At 42.0% G+C, this 27,198-nt stretch overlaps 1 protein-coding gene across 1 annotated transcript in view; it reads right to left on the bottom strand.

The window, feature by feature from the left end:
* sycp1 (synaptonemal complex protein 1) overlaps positions 1-27,198 on the bottom strand; it is a 374,769-nt gene that overhangs the window by 42,702 nt on the left and 304,869 nt on the right. The window contains exon 27 of the mRNA XM_043716250.1: positions 12,028-12,096. Within this exon, the coding sequence (XP_043572185.1) occupies positions 12,028-12,096 (69 nt within the window). The remainder of the gene's footprint in view (positions 1-12,027; positions 12,097-27,198) is intronic.

Raw genomic sequence — 27,198 nt, 5'->3', positions numbered from 1 at the left:
ATCTATAGTCTATCTCCACAAACATATGGAGCTTTGGAAAGATATCATCACATTCTCAATACATGATTAAGTCCTGTTGTCATAAGTATCCACAGGATTGGGAGAAATGATTAATTTCTTACTATTTACGACAAAAGACTCTCCAAATGAATGCATTTGGCTTACTCCAGTCAAATTGATCTGTGGTCATGAGATAAGAGGTTCATTAATATTGATCAAGGAAAAGTTTTTTAGGCAAACAGATCAATCTTCAAATTTGGATTGCGAGGCTATTTGGAGACTAAAAGGAGCATGTAAAGTCACACAGGAGTATTTAGAAACTTTACAGGCAGAGATGAAATAGGTAGACAAAAATGCTGCAACTAGAATGTTTCAAACAGGAGACAAAGTATGAGTGCTATTACATTTACAAAGTAAACCTCTGAAAGCAAGATTCCGGGGATGATATAGGTTAATTAGAAGCATTTGGGTGTTAATGTATTGGTAGATAATCCTGATTGCAAAAAACAAATCAGGTATGTTTCATTAACATATAAAAGCAATACCATTGTAGGGAGGAAGGAAGTATATCTGGTGGAATGAGTAGGGAAGGACAACAAGAGTAATAAGAGTAAAATAGAAGGAAAGGTAGACAATTCACATCCTACAATGTGACTAGGGAATACGGAAATATTGGAATAGCTAGATGAAGAATTTTTACACTGGTAAGTATGATGATGGCAAAATCCAGTAAGATAACTGAAGGAATTGAAGGAAATCCCTATAGGCATGCACAAGCATGCACTATGTTTGCCAGACTTGATATGGATATAAGAGAATCAGTACCAATAAAACAACATGCTTAGCAATTAAACCTGGATATACAAGCTCAGGTCGAAAAGGAGATTCAATACACCTGACAGAACAAAGCCATAGAACTTGGCGTTTACTGGTAGGTTTGTTTCCCAACTGGACAAGACAATGAGATTTTGCATTAATTACAGAAAATTAAATGCAAAATGAAAACATTGAAATCCAATTCCTCAATTAGAAGATTACACTGATATTTACCAGAGGTCCAATTAATAAGATTGATTTATTGAAGGGGTACCAGTAAACATTATTAATATCAAAAGCTAAGGAGATATCAACCTTTGTTCCATCAAATGAGATATATCAATGTCAAGTGATGCCATAAAAATAATGCACATCTTTTGCACATTGAATGGTTCAATCAATAAGCTCCACTGGAACAATCCAATCTGAAAAAGGGGATAAGGGTTATTTTTGATGACCTACGATCAGTGAGGTTCCACAGGAATTAGTACTGGGAGGGCAATTGTTTACAATTTATATTAATGACTTGGAAGAAGGAAGGAAGTGAATGCACAAGCCAAATTTGCAGACCACATAAAAATAAGTGGAAAAGCAGGTTGTGAGAATACAAAGTTTACAGAGAGATATTGATAAGTAAGTGGGCAAAAAGTTGACAAATGATGTGCAATGTGGGAAAATGTGAAATTGTTAATTTTGGAAGGGAAATCAAATAACAGTATTTTTAATTGGGCACGTGGATCTCACATGTCACAATCACTCTAGCCTAAACATGGAGGGAGTATGTTCCACACCATTGTGGCATGCTGTGTTCTTCACAACTGGAGCCAACAAATATGGATACATCAGAAATGGCAGATCAATAGCAACTGAATGCATGTTGGACTGCACAATAGCTGATCCTACCATTTGAAGCTGCACTTTACAAGTCTAGCTCACAATTTAGGAGTTGGCAGTGAGACAGGGCAGTTACTCTGCATGCTGAGTTAAGGTGGCTTTTAAGGCTTCAGTCTGCAATATGATATCCAAAGTTATTCAGTGTAGTGTCACAGGTTGGGAGCAAATCACTTTTACACTTTGAAGAGACTGCTCACATCTCAAATGATGCCAAACAGCTAAGAAGAGACTACAGCAGGCATCTTAAAAGACTAAGTGAATATATATTTACTAAAATGCAAAATAATTTAATATGAAGTATCCCCCATGCCACTTATGTGTCATCAAAATGTTTCTTCTTTCATTTCCTCCCATTTAATCAAACAGCAGTACTGGAGCTAGCCTGGATGACCTGTGCAATCAACTCCAGGGGTATTTGGGTCTACATGATCCAGGCCTGCTGGGAGTGTCCTGTCCAAATACGGTCACACATTCTTCGGATTGTACTCTTGTAGGCTTCGGCATCACAGGAAAAGGGAAGGTAAAAGAAACAGGCATCTTCTGCACCATCCTGATAGGAAGCTTCTGGGGAACGTGCATGTGGCTCCTCCTCCCTGTGGGTACTTGTTGGCATCATTCTAAGAGAAAGGGGCCCTTGGACATAAGGTCAAGGAACCTTTGTCCCCCATGTTGCTAGTGATTCTGAGCACGTGATGCAGTGCTGCAGCGATTAAGTGTGAGTCTGGGCGGCTAACAGACAGAGTACATGCTGGCACTGGGTCTTTGTTGGGATCGCCAAACTGTCATAGCCAGACAGAACAAGACTGCCAGCATGGTACTGATAACATTGGAGGTCCCCATCTTTATTTGATTCAGTTTAACAACAGCCTCTAACAAATCTGCCTGATGTTTCTGAGGCTCTCTATGTATTTTTATGAAGTCAGTAATGGCTGAGAACAATGATCTTCTGCCTGGCTGAGCTGATGCTTGGTCTCAGAGTGTCCTCTGAGTGCCAGAGACCTGGGGCAATGCTTCCTTGGTCAGCTGTGAAGACATGTCAATGATACTCTCACCAGATTGAGCTCCTAAATCTAATCTAGAAAAAGAATCCATCAAAGTGAAAGTCTCTGAGCTGGAGGACTGTGCATGTGAAAGTCTTGCTACTACATCCTCGAAGGGCTGAAAGACTTCCTCTTCAGAGGTGTACTGAGAAATGCCAGTGTGGCCTCTTTCTTGCAGTAGTTTGCTGGGTCCCACGAGCGCCTGTATAAGAGAACAGAGAGAACTAATTGCATAAAATAACAAAATAAAATTCTGGAGAACTTGTGTTAATGGGACAGCACAATAAAGCTCACTTGATTGTCTGCCCATGAATGTCTCTGTGTCCCAGATAATTGGTCGGCTGCTACGCCTGCTAACTGCAACAATCCTTTCTTCATATGAGGCAAGATGCCTAAAGGTCCACTATCAGTCTTTGCCCTCTTGACCCAGCTATGACACATTTTTCTGCAATGAGACAAAGGGAGTGATTAATTATGAAGACATCAATGGGAAAGCTATTAACGATGAGGTAAGAGCTGGAAGTATGCTTAGGTATCCCCACTGAGTAAGCAAGTAACACTGAAGCAAGTGTTAGCAGTTTGGGAGGATGAAAACTGTTGAGTGGATGTGCTATATGGAATACTGAGAACTGCAGTCCATGAGCTTTGAGAAATGTGTATAGTAGCAAAGCTAGAGTGAGTAATGCTGGTCCTGTAAATGCAAAGTAGCAGAAAGAAAATGATGGCACATCCCTTGCAGATCGTAGGAGATTATTCACCTTTTCCTCCACTGCTAGGCATTTCTTTTTACTTGGGAAATTGCAACAACCCAAGCTGCTCTCTCCATCGAGGTGACTGTCTGATGGCATGCCTCCTTTGCTGGGCAACAGGAAGAAGCACTTTGTGAGTACTTCCATGTCATTTTCAGCAAAAAGGGCTAACTTCTTTCCATTGGGAATAAGGTCCAGAGTCACAAATTGAAGGGCAGTTCCTGACTTGTAACACCTTTAGATTAGATTCCCTACAGTATGGAAACAGGTCATTTGGTCTAACAAGTCCACACCAACCCTCCAAGAGTAACCCACCCAGACCCATGCCCTACATTTACCCCTGACTAATGCACTTAACACTATGGGCAATATAGCATGGCTAATTCACCTTATCTACACCCGGAGGAAACCCACACAGACACAGGGAGAACATATAATTGCCACATAGACAGTACCCCAATGTGGGAATCAAACCTGGGTCTCTGGCACTGTGATGCAGCAGTGCTAACCAATGAGCCACCAGGCCACCCCTGAAATGTTATAGAGGTGACAACAGTGTGAACATCATGAAGTTCCATCAGCAGTGATCACTTCCACGTCTCTTGCCACACAGTTTAATGAGTTGGGCATCCTATTCGTCTGCAGGCAAGATGGCAGTGGGGTAGGGTATTGAGCCTGGGGCTTCTGCTGCTCTGTCTACTTTTCTTTTCATTACTGTTCTTTTTCTCTCTCTCTTTCCTTGTCTTTTTACTTACCACCTGTTGAGGTGACAGTATCGGCAGAGGTGAACCGGCCCAGTATAGACTGTTGGCAGTCGGAGAGTGAGCCCAGTACCGAATAGAGCGAACCCAGCTCAAAGTTGTGGCAATGGTGTTAAAGGCAGGTTTGGGTTCCTGGTGGCTTCTGCATCCTAATGCCAATTCATGGATGCTGCATTGGAAGTAAGTCTGGGTTCCCAGCTGCATCTGCATCTAGCGCAGATTCATGGAAGTGGCGGCAGAGGCGGGTTTGGGCCCAATGTGAGACACGGAGGGGATCGGCAGCAGCTTCATCATTGAAATGGGCCCAAAGCAGACTCATAGTTGTGGTGGAGTTAAGTATGGGCTAATGCGGTACATGGTGGCATTGGTGGAGACTGCATTGACGAGGTCCAGCGAGGACTCATAGTGGCAAGGTGGAGATGAGATGGCACTGAACAGTGGTGATTTTTGTTCTAGTGGTGGCAGCATGGCGAAGGGGACTTGTGTGTGGCCTGCAGATCCACGATGGAGCACTTAACGAGAAGGATTGTAAAGTTGAACACTTTCTTTTTATCTTTCTGCCTCTGTTTCAATGTTTTGGTTAATTTTTCTATGTTTTAAGCTGGTGCTGGAGACAGGCAACACTGAAATAATTCCACAAAAGCCATTATCTCGTCACGTATATTGTATATGACGCTGACCCAGCTATTACAGAACCGGGTCCCAGAGCAGCCGTGACATTCCTATTTATATCTGTCAGCCAGGTCTCCCCATTTGGATTAGGTCCCGTATGGGGAGTCATCACATATCAGCACTACATTGCACCTTAAACGATGATAGCTGCTTCTTGGATACGAGACCATTTCCAAGGCTGACCCTTTTTCCATTGAAAGTGTAAGGGCATCAGGAGGGAGGCTACATGACGTATGAGGGATGTAATGTGATCTTGCCAATTCTGTTGCTCAGGTAGATCATCTGGAGTGTTAAACACACACAAATTCTCCCCTTATAAAATATCCTTCGCCGTGGGGAAACATTTAAGCACTGTGTCCAAGTTCTCTAAATGCTCTTCCTGGTTCTTAGTGCATCATCCAGACAAATGGAGACCTAGGGTAGACTTGTAAAACATTCTCCATCGTCCATTGGAATAGCTGACAATGCTTCAAATGACAGTTTCGTACATTGGTACAAATCCTTATGGGTATTAATTGTAGCATATTTCTGGGAATGTAATCCAACTACAACTGCAGGGACAATTGGCTCATGTCCAGCTTCATGAAGGACAGACTCCCCATTTTTGCGTTTAAATCCTCAGTGCAAGATTGGATATTTATCCAACTGCAAAAAGCGGTTCACCATTTTTTTGAATACCTGCAAAGACCAACTGACCCAATGGATCTCACAAGTGATACGACCAGTGCTGCCCATTTTGCAAACTGTACTAGCTTGATGATTCCTTCGCTTTCTGTTCTTCTGATTTCTGCCTTTACTTTTGGCAGTGGACAAGCCTTGAAGAATTGTGAAATTTCTTCCTGGTCAACATGTAAGATGGCACTGGTCCCTTTGATAGTTCTGAGACCTGTCTGAAAAATCTCTGGGCATTTAATTAGGACTTCACTCAGCCAGGCATTTTTGCATTGAAAAATGTTGAGCCAATCAAGCTGAATCTTTCTCAACCAATTTAGCCCCATCAAGCTTGGGCCCATTTACCAAAACACTTATTTTGTTTGTCTCTGATTTGGATGACTATGCAATTTAACTGTTCTAAATCAGCTGTAGGTAGACTTTACAGGGTGTGCACTCTCCTGAATACTGGCCTATGAGTTTTTTTTTACATATGTTAGGCCTAGTGGGACTCTTGTTTTGAGTCGCATACTGGTAGCAAGTACAATGGCCTGTCGGCCCAGATCCTTGAAAAAATTGTAACCATTTAGCCAAGGATTGACATAATTTTGGGACTTTGCTGTGAGCCGACCGAGGGTCCGACGTTTAAGGTATGTTTGAGTGAGGCTAGATAATCGTTTTCATTCAAGTGGTGTTTCCCAAGCTCAGTCGACCTGGCAAGGGTGTCCACTTCCATCGGCATACCTTGTAGCTCATAAACTCCACTTGCTACATTTTCTAATGACAAAATCAGTTGTAGTTCTTGTGTGAAGTCTAGTTGGGCTTCAGCTGTATGGTCACATCATTATTCCCCCATACCAAACAGTGTGTGAAAATACATCGCTTTAAGATTTCCCCCAGCACCCCCCCCCCACACACAATTCCCTAGCTTACTCCTAGCAAATGTACAATCTCTGGAGAACAAGAGACCCTGGGCAGCCACTGTTCCCCAAACCTCAAATCCCTCAACATCAAATGCCACCCCTTCTATCTACCACAGGAATTTACCGCTGCTACACTAACTGCTGTATACATACTGCCCCAAGCAAAGGTTGAGGATGTGCTGCACTCCACCACTAACTGGAGACGGAACACCCCTAGGCCCTGTTTATTGTAACTAGCAACTTCAATCAAGCCAATCTAAGGAAGGGGTTGCCCAAGTACCACCAGAACATTACCTGCCCAACTAGGGGCCCAAGCATTTTAGATTACTACTACACCACTGTGAAAGATGCCTATCGCTCCATCCCCCACCCTCATTTTGGGAACTCTGACCATAATGTCCTGTTTCTTCTTCCGGCTTACAGGCAAAAGTTCAGGAGATCCCTCGCGGATACAGGTCCAGTGCTGGTCGGAGGAGACAGAAATCAACTCCACTGCTGTCTGGAATCGGCTGATTGGGCCATATTCAAACAGTCCGCAGGCACCTTACACGAGTACGCCACCACCGTCACAGACTTTATCAGCAAGTGTGTAGAGGATTGCATATCGAGGAAATCAATCCAGGTGTTCCCCAACAGGAAACCCTGGATAAATCAGGACATACAGAAGCTGCTAAAAACCAGGTGTGAGGCCTTCAGATCAGGACACCCACTCAATATAAGGAATCCATGTATGACCTTAACAGAGCCATTAAGACAGCCAAGGACTAATAATGACCCATACTAGAGACCCAGACAGACATCCTGCGATTATGGCAAGGACTGGATGACCAAGTTCTAAAAAGAGACAGTGCAAAATATCAGATGATGACACACCCCTCCCAGATTGTCTCAACACCTTCTATGCTCGCTTTGAGCAGAATTTCAGCAGAGAGGTAACACCTAGTCTGACAAGTCCTGACGAACCTATCCCAACAGTCACCGCATCAGAGGCCAGATCAGTTTTCCTTCGTATGAATCCAAGGAAAGTGATAGGACCAGACAGAGCACAAGGCCGTGCACTCAGAACATGCACAGATCAACTGGCAGAGGTCTCCTCGAACATCTTCAACCTCCCTCTGCAGTTGGCCTGTTTCAAGAAGGCCAACATCATCCCTGTACCTAAGAAGGCTCATGCAGCATGTCTCAATGACTACTGCCCAGGGGCCCTAACCTGGGTGGTCACGAAATGCTTTGAAAGGCTGGTCATGGCATTAATCGACTCCAGCCTCCCCACTACTCATGACCCAGTCCAATTTACCTATTGGACCAACAATAGGTAAATTGTTTGATGCCATATCACTTGCCCTTCACTCCGCCCTCGAATATCGTGACACCAATAGCAGCTACATAAGAATCCTACTAATTGAAGGCTGAACTGTAGTCAACACTATTATCCCCTCGAGACTGACTACTAAACTTAGTGATCTTGGACTGAGCCCCACTTTCTACAACTGGATCTTCAGTTTCCTTACCCATAGGCCACAATCAGTGAGGATTGGGGACAATATTTCATTCTCACTAACACTCAACACTGGAGCACCTCAGGGTGTGTAATCAGCCCCCTACTGTACTTACTGTATACCCATGACTACGTCACCAAATACCAGACTAATGCCATTTAGAAGTTTGCTGATGACACCACCATGTTAGTTGAATCTCAGATAGTGATGAAATGGACTACAGATGGGAGGTGGAAGACCTGGAAAAATGGTGCACTGAGAACAACCTAGCTCTCAATGCCGGCAAAACCAAGGAACTCATTACTGACTTTAGGCAGGATGTTACTCATGCCCCCCTACACATTAACAGCACAGAGGTGGAACGAGTGGAGAGTGTCAAGCTCCTGGGAGTGGTCATCAACAACAAGCTTTCTTGCACTCTTTGTATGGATGCACTGGTTACAAAGGCCCAACAACGTCGCCTCTTCCTCAGGCAGCTAATACATTTTGGCATGATGGTGAATACCCTTGCCAACTTTTATAGGTGTGCCATCGAGAGCATTCTGTCCGAATGTATCATTGCCTGTAATGGCAACTGTACAATTTAAGATTGGAGATGGTTACAGAGAGTGGTGAACTCAGCCCGGACAATCACGAAGGCCAACCTTCCATCTATAAAATCCATTTACCAGGCCCGCTGTCAAGGAAAGGCCGCCAGCATTCTCAAAGATCCATCCCACCCTGGCAATGTTTTTCTACAATCTCTCCCATCTGGGAGAAGGTACAGAAGCCTGAACACATGCTCCAGCCGGTTTCGAAACAGTTTCTGCCCTACTGTTGTTAGAATACTGAATGGACTCACAAACTCTTAGCATTCGCCTGTACCTGTGGTTTGTTTTGCTGCTGTTTACCTATTATTTACTTATCTATGCTATTTAACTATGTGGTCTGGCTGTATTGCTTGTAAGACAAAGCTTTTCACTGTGCCTCAGTACACGTTACAATAAATTCACTTCTATTCAATTCTCTCAGCATCTCACTTAGCATCAAACCAAAATCACATATATCTGCCAGTGATCTTAACCTTGTCAAAATCCCAATATGGATTCCCCGCTTCTCAAACTGTTGAGTAAAACTGAGAACATCTCAGGATTAGAGGAGGCTGGGGTCATAATATTCCTTCGCTAAATCCGTCAACACTTGAAGTATCTGGTGCTTCTGGGAAAGTTAGGCTCCGCATAATTGAAAAAGCTGCAACTCCTCAAGCTGTCATGAGAATTGCTTGTTGCTTTTCACCTGTTCCAATGTCATTTACCAACAAAAAATAATGCATTCTTTCTACAAACTGGGCCCATCTTTGATGGCTGGTTAGAACGAATCAAGCTTCCCAAATTGTGGTATGATGCCAGAAATGGTTACTGCAATTCAAAGACAAATGTTGTGAGTGAATCTCTTCAGGGGTGTGTTTCTCTCTCGTCGCCACTTAAATAATTCCATGAAGGTCGTTATTCCATCACCAAGTCACTCTTTATTTATACATACATAATAAATTGTACTGATGCACGCAGCATACATACATAATAAATTGTACTGATGCACGCAGCATAAAGCCGGCTCCTAGGGTGAACAAAACCCCTGAAACTCGTGTTCATATCTGTCAGTCAGGACTCCCTACTCAGACTAGATTAAAAGCCCCAATTAGGGAACTCATATTCTATGATTTCCACCTGGCTGACATCATTCCAATTATTACAAATGGTACAGAACACTTTTCACCATATTTTGTATCAAAATACACATGACAATAAATAAATCAAATCAAATCTATTGCACAGTTAATAAATTAAGAAGTGATAAGTTGTTTGAGAAAGCAGACGTGACAAGTCAGCTGCTATGAATCTCACTGAAAATAAACACTTGGCAGAAAATTGTAAAACTCAACCCACTGTCATTGTTTATTAAAATACTATAACAATTAGCTTTGGCACATTATGCAAACACGTCTGTTCTATTGTTATACTGATGGTTAAATCGCTGAAGCCACAAAAATATATGCAAATTTGTTAATTTAGCCTCTTAATTTTTTTATCTGGACATTAAATGAGAATCTGATAATGATAAAAGTGGCATCTGATAATTCATCATAAAATTCATAGAATCCCTACAGTGTGGAAACAGGCAATTTGGCCCAACAAATCCACACTGACCCTCTGAAGAATAAACCACCCAGATCCATTCCCCTCCCCTATTACTCTACATTTACCCCTGACTAATGCACCTAACCTACACATCCCTGATCATGGGCAATTTAGCATGGCCAAAATTTCACCTAACCTGCACATCTTTGGATTGTGGGAGGAAACCGAAGCACCCTGAGGGAACCCACGTAGACTCAGGGAGAATGCACAAACTCCACACAGACAGTTGTCCGAGGTGGAATCAAATTCAGGTCCCTGGTGCTATGAGGCAGCAGTGCTAACCACTGAGCCACCATGCTGCTCAATACTATGTTGATACTCTGCTCTAAAAGGTGTATTTGTCCTTTTTTTCTACAGAGAAAGCTTGAGACAGAGGTGCCGAATAGTCTGCTCCATAGGAAACAAAGTAAACAGCATAAATGGCCTTGGGGCTTCTGTTTAAAGTTGGAATTCTTTTATACCATGGATTTTCACTTATAAATTTCTTAAAAGATTGAGGTTGTAAAATCGACACCAAAAACTGAGCTAATAAAACTTAAGTAAACTGTCTAAATTATGAAGACCATTATCTTGCATTGGTGCAAGAGTCAAACTGATGGCAAGGTGGGAATTGTCATTCTAAAGAATAGATAGGTAGTCTGGTTAAAATTTATATTTTTGAGTCAAATCAACATCACTAAAAGAACAGTGCATACTTAAAATTTTATATATAGTATAAACATGACAGAAGTGTCTAAAAATTGGAGAACTTGAGATTTGAATGCCGACTGTGATTTACCTTGCCTTAATGCTGACATACTTTTAAACTATGAAATCAATAATGCGATCTGCGGTCTTTCATACATACATAATAAATTGTACTGATGCACGCAGCATAAAGCCGGCTCCCTAGGGTGAACAAAACCCCTGAAACTCGTGTTCATATCTGTCAGTCAGGACTCCCTACTCAGACTGCGGTGCATCACTACAGTTGTTAATCATCACAGACTGCATCAGAATTTCTCAGAATAGGGCATGGATCTGTCAGATACTGCTACTCATAGATGAGCAGATTAAAATGCTTGAAATTTCCTTTTCAATGGTTCCACACCACACTACAGCAAAAAGATCTATCAGACTATTATTTCATAAACAATCAGGAATCAGTAAGCTCTTGGGAGAAGTATAGGGATTGAGCAGTTTGGGTTCCAACATTTCCTCCAGTGTTGAGAGCAGTAGTAGAAATTGAGTGAATGGAAATTGTACTGACAGGACCAGGTCGTAAACTTCAGAACATTACTGTGGGTAAATAGTGAAAGCTGGAACTTTTAGGTTCTCCTTTGAGGATGATGACAGAGGGAGGTGCAATGTCATGAGTCCTGGAATACTGATGCCAACCAATGTTCCTATTTTGAGATGCACTCCTGGAGCTGGCAATGTTACTCAGGGCGTAGGGAAGGTGCGACAACAATGCAGGTACTGAACGAGGTCATCGCTCCTCTGGTATTTACAATCAGAAGACAGAGGACAAGGTTGATAAGGAGAACTGGATGGCCATCTGTCCAAAAGGAAGGCCATGTCTAGCAATTGGGACATGAATGTCAAATGTTGGGCTCATTGGAGATAAGCACTAACACTCTCTGGTAGAAAGAATAAACTCTGAGCAGTAGAAGGGCATGAGACAGGAAAAAGAAACAGAAAGACCACAGCCCAACACTGTGTACAACTAAAGCTTTTAGCTTTTTTTCCACGGGTAATTCACCATCCCTAAGTTATGATTGTGTTCTGTAATAACACTAATTGCATCTACTTTAAAATGACAGCTGCCTACTATCAAAACCATTACTTGGGTTTTCATTAAGTCACCTTCTTTAGCTCATCATTCAAAGATTTGACTGTGTCCTTCAATGCTTTAGCTTGCTTTGCCAAAGTTTCCTAGAAAATGAAAAATATTACACATCAGACAAAATCACATCATACTCTGTTGTAAATGTAAATGGTTTTCAGTTTAAGCTGGAAACATAATTTCTAGCAAAAAAAATCAAAAAGCTTCAATGAGCAACCCGTTTAGATTGTATTGAAGCACAGAAACAAAATATAATGTTATATTAAATACGAACCATAAAAAGTTCATGATCAAACTGAATTCATTGTAGGTAACTATAGTTTTTGATCCAATATATCTAAAGCTTTTTAGTTGGAAAGTTCCAAGTTAAACATTGAACTCTGAAGATTATTCATGAGGAGCTGAGCAACAGGACAACTTCGAGTTGATCTACATACAAGTAGGCACATTCTTATGAGCTGAAAATGTGTTGCTGGAAAAGCGCAGCAGGTCAGGCAGCATCCAAGGAGCAGGAGAATTGACGTTTCAGGCATGAGCTCTTCTTCAGGGATGAGGAAAGTGAAGGAGGTAAAGGTGAGGGTGACAAGGTGAGGCTGATAAGCCGGAGTGGGGGTGGGGGCGGAGACGTCAGGAAGAAGAATGCAGGTTAGGAAGGTGGTGCTGAGTTCGAGGGTCGGGACTGAGACAAGGTGGGGGGAGGGGAAATGAGGAAACTGGAGAAATCTGAGTTCAACTGCCTGACCTGCTGCGCTTTTCCAGCAACACATTTTCAGCTCTGATCTCCAGCATCTGCAGTCCTCACTTTCTCCTACAACATTCTTATGAGGGCAAGTTGAAGAGGATCGAAAGCCCGCAGTCTCTGGATGGTTAAAGATGAATAGGTTACAAATAGAATGTAAAGATTAAGACTATTATAATTTCCTAATGTAGGAGAGAACTAGGAAAAGTACTAGTGTTACTACACGGGGTAAACCCCTCTGTTAATTTAAACCCAACACACAGAGAAGCTCACCTTGCACCGTAATCTGTTAAATTTTGAGAGGCAAAGAACTATCCTAGAAGTCACAATTTAAAATAAAAATTAACAATTTTATTCTTAAGTCCAAAAGAGAGCATTAAACAACTGTTTATAACTCCTTTCTCTTAAACCTTTTTTTAAACCTCCTACTCTACAATACTGGTCTGATAAAAACCCTGATTAAGATTTACAAAAAAAATTTAAAATTTCAAGACCAGCCAGCTATCGAATCTTCTCTTTGTATCTTCCTCTGCAGATTTCCCTCTGTCAACCTTTCTTCAGTATTCTGCTTCACAGGTTTTTCATATGAACAGGTACCTTTCAGACAGCTATTAGGCTAGCAGTCTATACTTGTCGGTTTTCTTGGCAGTTCTCCCCCTAACTATTCAAAATATCAGATCATTTCATTGGTTTGATGTCATCCCAAACAAGTAAAATTCAAATTCAATTGGATTTTAGTATCTGGAGCATAATTTAAACTGATTGGCCAAATTTGAATTTCTTTTTGTTCTATGGAATACAGCACCAGCTATGTGTCAACCAAATGTTGCATTTTTACCTTGTTCAGGACACTCTGTCATTTCAGTCAATCCTTGCTGGCTTCCTCTCTCGCTTAAAGGAACAGTACACACCCACACCTTCATAACATTAGAACCTGGCATGTCAACCTAGCCAAGCTACCAAATGGAACTACTTGCATGCCAAACAGCATAAGCAGCAAGTGATAGACAGAACAAGGTGATCCCACAAGCAACAGGTTAGATCTAAATTCTGCAGTCCTGCCACATCCAGTGGTGGTGGATGATTAAATAACTCACTGGAGGAGGAGGTTCCACAAATATCCCTATCTCCGGATGGAAGAATCCAGCACACACATTAATGCAAAAGATAAAGCTGACGCTTTTGTAGCAATCTTCAGCCAGAAGTGTCGAGTGGTTGATTCGCCTCAGCCTCCTCCCGTGGTTCCCAGCATTACAGATTCCAGTCTTCAGCCAATTTGATTCATTCCGCAGAACATCAAGAAATGGATGGAAGCACTAGATATGAGGAGAAAGTGAGAACTGCAGATGCTAGAGATCAGAGTCGTGTGTGGTGCTGGAAGAGCACAGCAGGTCAGGCAGCATTCGAGGAGCAAGAGAATCGACATTTCGGGCATAAGCCCTTCAACAGGATTCCTGATGAAGTTGCTTATGCCCGAAACGTCGATTCTTCTGCTCCTCGGATGCTGCCTGACCTGCTGTGCTTTTCCAGCACCACTCTAATCTTGACTCTGATCTCCAGCATCTGCAGCACTCACTTTCACCTACTTACCCGTATCAACTATGTTATGAAGTTGAAGGTGTGTACTGCACCTTTAAGAGAGAGAGAATGCTTTTCTAAACTGAGAGATTACAAGTATACAACTAGATGGCAGTCCCAGATGTACTGGAAAATTGAAAATATGTAACATTTGGCTGTGAAAAGGATACCCGGGTTTTGGTTGGTGTTTTGACAATAATTCAAATTTAACCAATCAATTAAATTATGCCCCATGAACTAAGACCCAATAGAGTTTGAATTTATTGTTTTGCCAACATCCAACCAATGAAATGGCCTGATGTTGGGGGTTATAAGATTGCAGACATCTTGAACGTTGGTCAGAGAGCAACTGCCATAGATCTAACTGCCCATCTAATATCTTGCTCTCGAAGAAGTTAGAAAACACTCTCTTTCAAAGGTACCTTTTCATGTGAAACATACTCATAGTAAAAAAGAAAGAAGACGACCCAGTGAGATCAACAGCTGGAAGAGTGAAAACATCAAAGAAGACAGAGACTGTGTGAAGAAGGGTTAATGCCCGAAACGTCGATTCTCCTTCTCCTTGGATGCTGCCTGACCTGCTGCGCTTTTCCAGCAACACATTTTTAAGCTCTGATCTCCAGCATCTGCAGTCCTCACTTTCTCCTAGAGACTGTGTGATGTTGAGATTAAGTTAATACAATGTTTAATAAGTGTGTTATTGGAATAGCATATTATTTTATTGAGTTGGGGTCAGATAGCAAGTAATTAAGAAAAGGAGAATTTAGATTTGTGAATAGTTTTTGTTTAACATTCATTATTAGAGTTAGAAAAAATAAATTGTTATTTTTCTTGAAATAGTGAAATTTAGGTGTTCTCCGTCACTCACATTTTAACAGATTATGAGGTGAGGTGAGTTTTCCTGGGTGTTTGGTTTTAATTAACAGAGGGGCTTAACCATCACATCGTAAGAGTTTGGGGGCTCATCGTCTGAGATTTGGATAGATTTGAACAGGTTTAGACAAATCCAGTCAGGGATTTGAACAGATTTAGAGTATGAAAGGTCATAGCAGATTTAAACACTTGGTGATTAGTATTCCGGATCTTTAAATAAAACTGAGGTGAGAAAACTAGTTTAATTTCAGTTACTTACGGTTGGTTAAATTAAAAGTGAGGGAAATGGCTCTTAACATTGCTAAAGAGGTTCTGGGGTTTGAAGATGCTTCCCAAATTTGCTAAGAAAGTTTAGAAAGCCAGAGAAAGGATATACTTTTAGAATTAGCAAATAGGTTAGAAATGGGTTTAACCAGGGATAATAGAAAAGCTGAAATTGTAATGGAGTTGGTCAGGTACTGAACTGTATCAGTGAAACAGACAAGTGCAGTAGAGTTAGAAAAACTTAAACTGTAATTGAGGCAAATGGAGTTAGAAGATAAAAAAGAGGTAGGGAAGGTTCTTGGCTGAGTAAAGAGAAAGGGAGAGAGAATTTTAACTTCAAAAGTTGTGAATTAGTCAGGAAAGTCAAATTAACAGGATGGAGATGAAGGCAGAAAGTAGGTATCTCTACAAATATGTTAAAACATTGCCACATTTTGATGAGAAAGATGGCAAAGCCTGTTTTATTTCATTTGAAAAATTGGCTACGCAGATAGAGTGGTCAGAGAACTTGTGGGTCGTGCTAGTTTAGACTAAGCTAGTAGGCAGAGCTAGTGGAGTATTTGCAGTGCTGCCAGATGAGCAGTCAAGAGATTATACAGAAGTCAAAAAGACTATTTTGAGTGCCTATGAATTGGTACCAGAAGAATATAGACAGCATACATAAACATAAACAACCAGGTCTGACTTATGTTGGGTTCATAACATAACGTAAAAACTATGAGCAGGATTAGGCCATCTGGGTCTTTGAGGCTGATCCACCATTCAATAAGGTTGTGGCTGATCTTTTCGTGGACTCAGCTCCACTTGCCCACCCTCTCACTTGTAACCCTTAATTCCTTTATTGTTCAAAAAAAAATCTATCTGAGCTTGAAAAACATTTACTGAAGTAGCATCAACTACTTCACTGGGCAGAGAATTCCATAGATTTACACCTCTCTGGGTGAAGAAGTTCCTTCTCAGTTCTGTCCTAAATCTGTTCCCCTAATTTTGTGGCTGTGCCCTCTTGTCCTAGTTTCACCTGCTAGTAGAAATATTCTCCCTGTGTCAATCTTATCTATTCCCTTTGTGACAAACCTGTTCCTTTGACAAGGTTAGATTGTCCTTGGTTTCTTTTCAGAGGTTGCAAACTGCCCAGACTCCGAAAAGTCTGAGAGTTTGCATAAATTTTAGGGCCCATTTGTTTACAGTTAACAGATATTGCCTCAGGCAGAAAACTTGCATGCTTGTATAATGAAAAGGCAGTGGCCAGTCCAAGCAGTTGAGTCTTTTTGATTCAGCTCAGCATCCATGTATGTGAAGAAAGGCTGCTGGAGCAAGTCCAGCCTGGTACTCTTCCTCCTTCTGCCCATCTGACTACGTAACCTGTAAACTTTTTCTGTAATTTTTACTCTTTGTGCTAAGGGGTTTGCTTAATGGGACTGTTGCAAGTATCGAGATAGCCTGTCAGGTTCGGATAGGGTAAGTCATTCTGGTATTCTACTTTCGGTTTGTTGTGTTTCATTTCATAATTTTCTAAATAAATTCTGTTTGTTTAAAACTCGGCAGTCTGACCAGCTAATTCATTCTGGGAATATCCGCGATACACTTACCTGAAAAAACAGCAAAGTTACTGTCAGAGAAATTTGCCCAATTGCTTAAAGATCACAAAACACAGCTCGAAGTGAAATTTAAAAACAGTTTATTGCAAGCGATATCACTGGAGGAGAAAACAGACCAGCTAACACAGAACTGATAGTCTGCACAGAGAATTTGATTCTCCTCCCAGAGCTGAGAATGAGACCAGTTTTATAGTAATGCTGCAAAATGATGCTGATTAAGAAATGGGAAACTACAATGTTTCTGGAAATGGAGTAATTTAGTTGCAAGGATGCTAATAAGAAAACAGTTTATCGGACGAATGTCCTGTTCCTTCAAACGATGCAACATCCTGACACTATCATGGTTCCATTCATCTTCACAGGTAGGTGTTAAAGTCTTTTCTGAAGTGGTGATGCGCTTCCATTGTCCTGTGGTGCCTGTCTGTCTGTCCTGCTCTTTGTGTGGCTTTGGTGTTGCTGGGTTGTGAAACTGCCCTTCGGGCTTTGAGACCTCTGTCATGTCCATGGGAGCTTAAAGCGTATTCCATTGTCTGCGTCCGTCTGACCCAGTTCGTGAGCTGCTCGGGAATTCTGAGTGTCCTGGTACAATTTGGCCAATTTGCTTTTGTAGGCCTATCATGGGTTAGCAAATCTTTTCCCACAATTACAGTCTGGGCTACCTGCTTAAAAAATATTTTGAGGGGTCGGGCCTGGTCCATAGCACATGCATAATTTTATATGTTTCTATAAAATCGCCCCTCATTCTTCTAAATTTCAATGAATATAATCCCAGTCTACTCAGTCGCTCCTCATAAGCTAACCCCTTCAACTCCGGAATGAACCTGGTGAACCTTCTCTGTACCCCATCTAGTGCTAGTGCATCCTTTCTCAAGTAAGGAGACAAAAATTGCACGCAGTACTCCAGGTGTGGCCTTACTGCACCCTGTACAGTTGCAACATAACCTCCCTGCTTTTAAACTCAAACCCTTTAGCAGTGAAGAACAAAATTCGATTTGCCTTCCTAATTATTTGTTGTACCTGCAGATCAACCTTCTATGATTCATTCACAAGGACACCAGGTCCCTCTGCATAGCAGCATGCAGTAACTTTTTAACTATTCAAGTAATAGCCCTTTTCCCTGTTACACTTACCAAAATGGATGACTACACATTTATTAACATTGTATTCCATTTGCCAGATCTTTGCCCACTCACTTAAACATCTATGTTCCTCTGCAAAGTTTCACAGTCCTCTGCACATTTTGCTCTGCCACTCATCTTAGTGTCATTTGCAAAGTTTGACACACTACACATGGTCCCCAGTTCCAAATCATCAATATAAACTGAATATTTGTGATCCCAACACTGATCCCTGAGGCACACCACTAGTTATTGATTGCCAACCAGAATAGTACTCAATCATCCCCACTGTTTGCTTCATAGAACCAGACAATCCCATTAGTGTGGAAACAGGCCATTTGGTCCAACAAGTCCACACAGACCCTCTGAAGAGTAACCCAGCCAGACCAATTCCCCTACTACTCCAAATTTACCCCTGGCTAATGCACCTAAACCACACATCCCTAAACACAATGGGCAATTTAGCACAGCCAATTCACCTAAATTGCACATCCTTGGATTGTGGGAGGAAACTGGAGCAGCCAGAGGAAACACATGCAGACATGGGGAGAATGTGCAAACTCCACACAGTCACCAGAGGCTGGAATCGAACCTGGGTCCCTGATGCTGTAAGGCAGCAGAGCTAACCACTGAGCCACCATGTTTCTTGTTAGTTAGTCAATCCTCTATCCATGTTAAACTTTACCTGTAACGGCATACATCTTTATCTTATGCAGCAGCCTCTTCTGCAGCACCTTGTCAAAGGCCAATTGGAAATCTCGGTATACCACATCTACTAGGACCCCGTTGTCCACCTTGCTCGTAATGTCTTCATAGAATTCCAAAAGATTAGTTAAGCATGCCCAGTCCTACATGAACTCATGCTGCATCTGCCCAACGGGGCAATTTCTATCTCGGATGCCGTGCTATTTCTTCCTTGATAATGGACTCAACTACAGAGGTTAAGCTAACTGGTCTATAATTCCTCTTTTTTGTCTACCTTCCTTTTTAAACAGTGGCATCATATTTGCTGTTTTCCATTCTGTCCCAGAGACAAGCGAATTTTGGAAAATTACCACAAGTGCACTTCCTATTTCTCCCGCCATCTCTTCTGGTATCCTGGGACGCATGCCATCAGGGCCAGGAGATTTGTCTATCCTTAGCTCCATTAGATTGCCCAACACTAAGTCTTCCACAATAATGACTGTTTCCAGGTCCTCACCTGCCTTCGTCTCTTGGTCAATTACTGGCATGTTATTAGTGCCTCCACTATGAAGACCGACACAAAATACCTATTCAATGCCTCAGCCATTTCATCATACCCCAAAACTAAATGCTCCTTCTCATCCTCTAAAGGACCAACATTTACTTTAGCCACTCTTTTTTGCATTATATATTTATAGAAACTTTTGTTATTGGTCTTTCTATTTGGTGCTAATTTTCTCTTATGTTCTATCCTTTCTTTATAGCTCTTTTTATGGCTTTCTGTTGACCTTTGAAGTTTTCCCAATCTCCTAGTTTCCTGCTGATCTTGACCATTTTGTATGCCTTCTTTATCAATTTGATAGCCTCCCTTATTTTCTTAGACACCCGTGGCAGATTGCCTTTTTTTTAAACAGTACTTCCTTTTCACTGGAATATACTTTTGCGGAGCACTTTGAAAAATTGCTTTGAAAGTCCTCCACTGCCTGTCAACTGTCCCACCATAAAATCTTTGTTTCCAGTCTACTTTACTTTGTTTCCAGTCTACTTTAGCCAAGTCTCCCTTGGTTAAGCATTGGACTTTATCTTCACACTCTCTACCTGTTTTCTAAATTAAACCATACTATGATCGCTCCTTCCAAGAGGATCCCTAACTGAGATCATTAATTATACCTGTCTCATTACACACCACCAGATCTAGGATAGCTTCCTCCCTTGTCGGTTTCATTACATACGAAGAACAAAGAAAATTTACAGCCCAGCAACAGGCTCTTCGGCCCTCCAAGCCTGAGCCGATCCAAATGTACTGTCTAAACCTGTCGGTCAATTCCTAAGCATCTGTACCCCTCTACTCCCCACCTACTCATGCATTTATCCAGACACACCTTAAAGGAATCAACCGTGCGCCTCTACCACCTCTGCTGGCAACGCGTTCCAAACTCCCACCACCCTCTGTGTGAAGTACATGCTGCATGCATGCCCCTTAAACGTTCCACCTCTCACCTTGAAAGCATGACCTCTCGTTATTGAATCCTTCACTCTGGGAAAAAGCTTGTCTCCATCCACCCTGACTATATCTTTTATGATTTTATAAACCTCAATCAGGTCCCCTCTCAATCTTGTTTTTTCTAATAAAAATAAATCTAACCTACTCAACTCATAGCTAGCACCTTCCATACCAAGCAACATCCTCGTAAACCTCTGCACCCTCTCCAAATTCTCCACATCCTTTTGGTAATGTGGCAACCAGAACTATACACAGTATTCTAAATGTGGCCGAACCAATGCCTTGTACAATGTTAACATGACTTGCCAGCTCTTATACTCAATACCCCTTCCAATGAAAGCAAGCATACTATATGCCTTCTTGACCACTCTATCCACCTGTGCAGCAACCTTCAGGGTACAATGGACCTGCACTCTCAGATCTCTCTGCCCATCAACTTTTCCCAAGGCTCTTCCATTCATTGTATAATTCTGTCCAGAATTAGTCTTGCTTAAATGCATCACCTCACATTTGTCTGGGTTGAAATCCATCTGCCATTTTTCCACCTAACTCTCCAGTCTATCTATATCCTCCTGTATTCTCCGACAGTCCCTTATGCTTTCTGCTACTCCACCAATCTTTGTGTCATCTGCAAACTTGCTGGAAGAGTGCCCTCTTCCAGATCATTTATGTATATTACAAACAACAGTGGCCCCCAATACTGACCCCTGCGGAACACCACTGTGGTCACCTTTCTCCATTTCGAGAAACTCCCTTCAACTACTACTCTCTGTCTCCTGTTGCTCAACCAGTTCTTTATCCAACTAGCTAGAACACCCTGCACACCATATGACTTTACTATCTCCATTAGTCTACCATGGGGAACGTTATCAAACGCCTTACTAGAGTCCATGTATATGACATCAACAGCCCTTCCTTCATCTGTCAACTTGGTTACTTCCTCGAAGAACTCTATTAAGTTGGTAAGGCACGATCTCTCCTGCACAAAACCATGTTGCCTATCACTGATGAGCCCATTATTTTCTAAATATAAATAGATCCTATCCCTCAGTACCTTCTCCAGCAACTTTCCTATCACCGATGTCGGACTCACTGGTCGGTAGTTACCCGGAATATCCCTACTACCCTTCTTGTACAGGGGGACAACATGAGCAACCCTCCAGTTCCCCGGGCAGCTCGCCTGTAGATAAGGATGCCACAAAGATATTTGTCAGGGCCCCAGCTATTTCCTCTCTCGCCTCCCTCAGCAACCTGGTATAAATCCCATCAGGTCCTGGGGATTTGTCCACCTTAATAACCTCAAGCCTACCCAATACATCTTCCCTACTTATGCCAACGTGATCCAGACTAATCAATCTTCTATCTTTAATCTCAACATTTATCATGTTCCTCTCCTCAGTGAACACTGATGCAAAGTAATCATTCAGAATCTCACCCATTCTCTCAGGTTTGACACACAGCCTTCCTTCGTTATCCTTTACTGGACCAATCCTTTCTCTAGTTACCCGCTTGCTTCTTATATAAGAATAAGATGCTTTGGGATTTTCCTTAATTCTGCTTGCTAAAGCCATTTCATGACCTTTTTGTCTGCTTGATTCCTCGTTTAAGACTTGTCCTATTCTTCCGATATTCTTCCAGGGCCCATTCTGTTCTTAGCTGCCAAGACCTAATGTATGCTTTCCTTTTCCTCGTGGCTAGTCGTGAAACTTTTCCTGTCATCCACAGTTCACAAATCTTGTCCTTCCTATCCTTTGCCTTCAATGGGACATACCTATCCTGCACTGTCTTTAACCTATCTTTGAAAGCCTCCCCCACATCTCAAATGTGGACTTCCCTTCAAATAGCTGCGTCCAATCCACATTTCCAAGCTCCTGTCTAATTTTGATATAATTGGCCTTGTCCCAGCTTAGTACTCTTCCCTTAGGACCACTCTCTTCTTTATCTATGAATATTTTAAAACTTACAGAATTGTGGTCACTGTTCCCAAAGAAATCCCCCACCGCAACTTCTACCACCTATCCTGGCTTGTTCCCCAGTACCAGGTCCAACATGGCACCTTCCCTCGTCGGACTATTGACATACTGCTCTAGAAAACTCTCCTGGACGCTTCTTACAAATTCTACGCTAAGTGTACCCCAGTCAATGTTGGGAAAATTAAAATCTTCCATCACCACTACCCTATTGCCTCGACATCTTTCCATAATGTGTTTACTTATTTGTTCTTCTACCTCACGCTCACTGTTGGGAGGCCTGCAATACAGCCCCATTAGTGTGACTGCACCCTTATTTCTCAGCTCCACCCATAATGCCTCACTACCCAAGACCTCCATAGTGTGCTCCTTTAGCACAGCCGTGATATTGTCCTTGACCAGCAATGCATCTCGACCTCCCCTTTTACTTCCCTCCCTGTCCTGTCTGAAGCGTCTATATCTTGGAACATTTAATTGCCAACCATCAATGCCCTTCCTTCAACCAAGTCTCTGTGATTGCAATAACGTCATACTCCCAGTCACCAATACAAGCCCTAAGTTCATCTGCCTTACACACTATACTTGCATAAAAGTATATGCATTTCGTGCCACCAGTTCTTTTGCGCTCATCTGCTCTCTGCCTACTCTTCCCTTTGTTAATGCTATCTTCATAATTCTTAGTCTCCGGCCTCCACCTCACTGCCTACTTGTTTTTTCTTCTGGTTCCCAGCCCCCTGCCACATTAGTTTAAAACCTCCCAACAGTAGTAGAAAAAACTCCCCCAAGGACATTGGTTCTGGTCTGGGTCAGATGTAGACCATCCATTTTGTAATAGTCCCACCTTCCCCAGAACCAGTCCCGATGTCCAACAAATCTGAACCCCTCCCTCCTACACCATCACTCAAGCCACGTGTTCATCCTGCCTATTTTTTCATTTCCATGCTGGCTAGCACATGGTACTGGTAGTTATCCCAGTAATACTACCTTTGAGGTTCTTCTCTTTAACTTCTCTCCTAGCTCTCTGAATTCTTCTTTCAGGACCTCATCTCGTTTCCCTTCCCTTTTAGAATGCTCTGCAGCCGATCGGTGACATCCTTGATCCAAGCACCTGGGAGGCAACATACCATCCGGGAGTCCCATTTTCAGCCACAGAACCACCTATCTACTCCCCTCACAATAGAATCCCCTATGACTATGGCCCTAAGAGTCTTTTTCCTGCCCTTCTGAACAGCAGTACCAGCCACAGTGCCATGATCCTGGCAACTGCTGCCCTCCCCTGGTGAGCCATCTCCCCAACAGTACCCAAAACGGTATACCTGTTATACATATTGAGCAAGAAACCTATCCAGGAAACACTCAACAAACTCCTCCTCAAGGCTACCCTGACTGAGCTGGTTCGACCAATCAACATGACGACTAAAATCCCTCATGATAATTGCCATACCACTTTTACAGGCAATAGTTATTTCTTTGTTTATTGCCTGCCCCAATGTGATGTTATTATTTGGTGGTCTATAGACTATACCGATCAGTGACTTTTTCCTTTTAGAATTTCTAATTTCCATGCAAATGGAATCAACCTTATTCTCCATAGACCCTATATCATCTCTCTGCACTGTCCTGATGTCGTCGTTGAATATCAGAATGATACCACCTCCCTTACCTTCTTGTCTGTCCTGCCATATAATCTGATACCCCTGGATATTTAACTCTCATTTGAGACCATCGTGTAACCATATCTCGTAATGGCTACTAAATCAGATTCATTCATGATGATTTGTGCCGCTAACTCATCAAACTTTTTACGAATTCTACGAGCATTCAGATAAAGTGCCCTTGTGATTGTTTCTATGCTCTCATGATTGCCAACATCTCTAACAATATCTCGTGAGTTATCCTTCCCTTTTCCTTCTTTCACAGTCTGCCTTGTACTTAAACCCTCCTGCTAACCTAATCTTCTGAAAGAACTGAACGTAGCAATTTTGATAGATGGGTGCAGGCTTTAAAAATAGACAAGACATATGAGACTCTAAGAGGGATTATTCTCTAAAAAGAGTTTAAAAACTCACTTCCAAAGATGAAAAAAAAATGTATGTAGTGAACAGAAAGTTCAAAAAGTGAGAAGAGCGGCAGAGATGCAGATGAACATGCATTGGTGCATAGGATGAAATTTAGCTTCCTGCAGGAATTTCATCCTGTGAGGGATAGAAATTGGGAGAAGAGGAGATCATTCATTACAAAACATAAAGTTGATCAGACTGGGAATAGTTTACCACAGGTGAAAAAAAAGTCCAAGTGGGTGTAAAGGAGGTGAACGGCCTCGAGTGTTTCCACTGTGGTAAGGTGGGACACATAAGATTACAATGCTGGTCATTGAAGAAAGACACTATGGGAAAAGATGTAGTAGAAGAGGCTAAGCCAGTGGGATTAGTGGAAGTAGTAAAGGAAACTCCAGGAAAGCAGCAGGAGACTGCATAGATAGTTAGGGGCTGGGTATTGAGTTAGTGCCTGATTTCTATAAAGATTTCACCTCTGTGGATGAAGTTTACTGAGGAGGAAGGGGGGGAAGAAGGGAAAGAAGTTACAATTTTGAGATATGGGAGCTAATCAGTCTCTAATAGTAAGAGATGAAAGAATTTGTACTCTTTCTGATATGTTACCCAAGAGGGTGGTAATTTGTGGAAATGACGGACAGAAATTTAGCATTCCTCTGTGTAAGATCAGGTTGGAGAGCCAAATCAAGACTGGGGGAAGTAATAATGGGAGTGATTGTCAGAATGTCAGTTCCAAGAATACAGTTTGTTCCTGGGAACGATCTGGTAGGATCCAAGGTGGGAGTGACATCCCTTGTGGTGGAGAAGCCAAAAGAAAACCAGGGAACTAAGGAGTTAAAAGAAAAATATTATGGAATTTTTCCAGATTGTGAAGTAACAAGATCTCACTGTCACAGGTTACAGCAAGAAGGAAAAACTAAGGAGAAAGATGAAGGAGTTGAGGTTTAGTTAACTGACAACCTGTTTGATGTAGCAGTACAGAAAAAAACCTGAACAAGTAATGGGTCAGGTCCTGAAATGCTAATGGATTTACAACAGAAAGATGAAACAATAGAAGATATATACTCAGAACAGGAATCAGAATCCTAAGACGAAATGGAGACCACTGCAGGTTAGCGCAGAGGAGAAATGGGCAAAGTACACCAGATTGTGTTGCCAGTGGCATCAGACAGGTTGCTCTAATTACCAGTAGGAGGTCACCTAGGGGTGAGGAATACTCAGGCTAAAGCACAAAGCCACTTCCATTAGCTTGGACTGCAATAAGGATGTGGCGTACATGTCATACATGCCAAATGATGCGTAAGCCACAGGCAGTAATAAAACCAGCACTTTGTTGTCAATTTCCACATTCAAAGAACTCTTTACGTAGATTATGATTGATTGTGTAGGTCCCCTCCTGAAAACTAAAAGTGGGAATCAGTACTTGCTAACCATAATGGATGTGTCTACCAGATTTCTGGAGGTAATTCCATTGTAGAGTGTTAAGGCAAAAAGGATGGTGGAGGAGTTGGTAGCTTTCTTTACCCGGTTTAGGCTACTCAGGGAGGTTCAGTCTGACCAAAGGTCAAATTTTACTGTTAGGCTCTTTAAGGAAGTTATGGATAGCTTAGACATACAGCACTTTAAATCAAGTGCACCCCATCCTGATTCCCAGGGAGCCTTGAAAGGTGGCATCAGACCCTGAAGACCATATTCAGAGCGTACTGTCAGGATTACCTGAATGATTGGGTTAAGGCATCCCATTCATATAGTTTGTCATTAGTGATGCCCCAAATGAATCAACTCAGTTTACTCCCTTTGAGTTAATATTCAGACATGAAGTGAGAGGATCGTTGAAACTAATGAAAGAAAAATTGATAGGACCAGAGACAGAGATCTCACACTTGGATTATGTATCTGAGGTGAGGGAGAGATTAACCAGGTAGATGATTTAGCTAAACAGCACCTGAAGAGGGCACAGCATAGAATAAAGCAGGTGGCAGACAAAAACTCTAAAATTCAGACACTTTTACTGGGGATGACATATTAGTATTGCTACCAGTGGTAGGAGATCCCTTCAAAGCCAGGTTTATTGGTCCCTATTAAATTGAGGAAAAGTTGAGTCAGGTAAACTATCTGGTAAAGATGCTGGATGGAAAAAAACTGTATTAAGTATGTCATGTGAATATATTGAAACCTTACTATAATAGAGACAAGGAATTGGAGAAACAGGTGCTAGTTACTGCTCCGCAGAATGATGAATCAAATCCAGATGGTGTGGATTTTGATGTGCCCCAAAATATGTTGAATAATGAGGAAGTCCTTTAAGGGTTGCATAGAAAAGTGAGTTATCTGTCTCAGGAGCAAAGAACCAAGTTGAAAGGTTTACATAGAAACATAGAACATAGAAAAAATACAGCGCAGTATTTGCGCCGATCCAAGCTCACCTAACCTACACTAGCCCACTATCCTCCATATGCCTATCCAATGCCCGTTTAAATGCCCATAAAGAGGGAGAGTCCACCACTGCTACTGGCAGGGCATTCCACGAACTCACGACTCACTGAGTAAAGAATCTACCCCTAACATCTGTCCTACCACCCCTTAATTTAAAGCTATGCCCCCTCATAATAGCTGACTCCATACGTGGAAAAAGGTTCTCATGGTCAACCCTATCTAAACCCCTAATCATCTTGTACACCTCTATCAAGTCACCCCTAAACCTTCTTTTCCCCAATGAAAACAGCCCCAAGTGCCTCAGCCTTTCCTCACACAATCTTCCTACCATACCAGGCAACATCCTGGTAAACCTCCTCTGCACCCGTCCCAG

The sequence above is a fragment of the Chiloscyllium plagiosum genome, chromosome 26 (genome assembly GCF_004010195.1).
Source record: "Chiloscyllium plagiosum isolate BGI_BamShark_2017 chromosome 26, ASM401019v2, whole genome shotgun sequence".
Taxonomy (NCBI): domain Eukaryota; kingdom Metazoa; phylum Chordata; class Chondrichthyes; order Orectolobiformes; family Hemiscylliidae; genus Chiloscyllium; species Chiloscyllium plagiosum.
The sequence above is the reverse complement of the archived record's forward strand: the minus strand, read 5'-3'. Positions and strand labels throughout refer to the sequence as shown.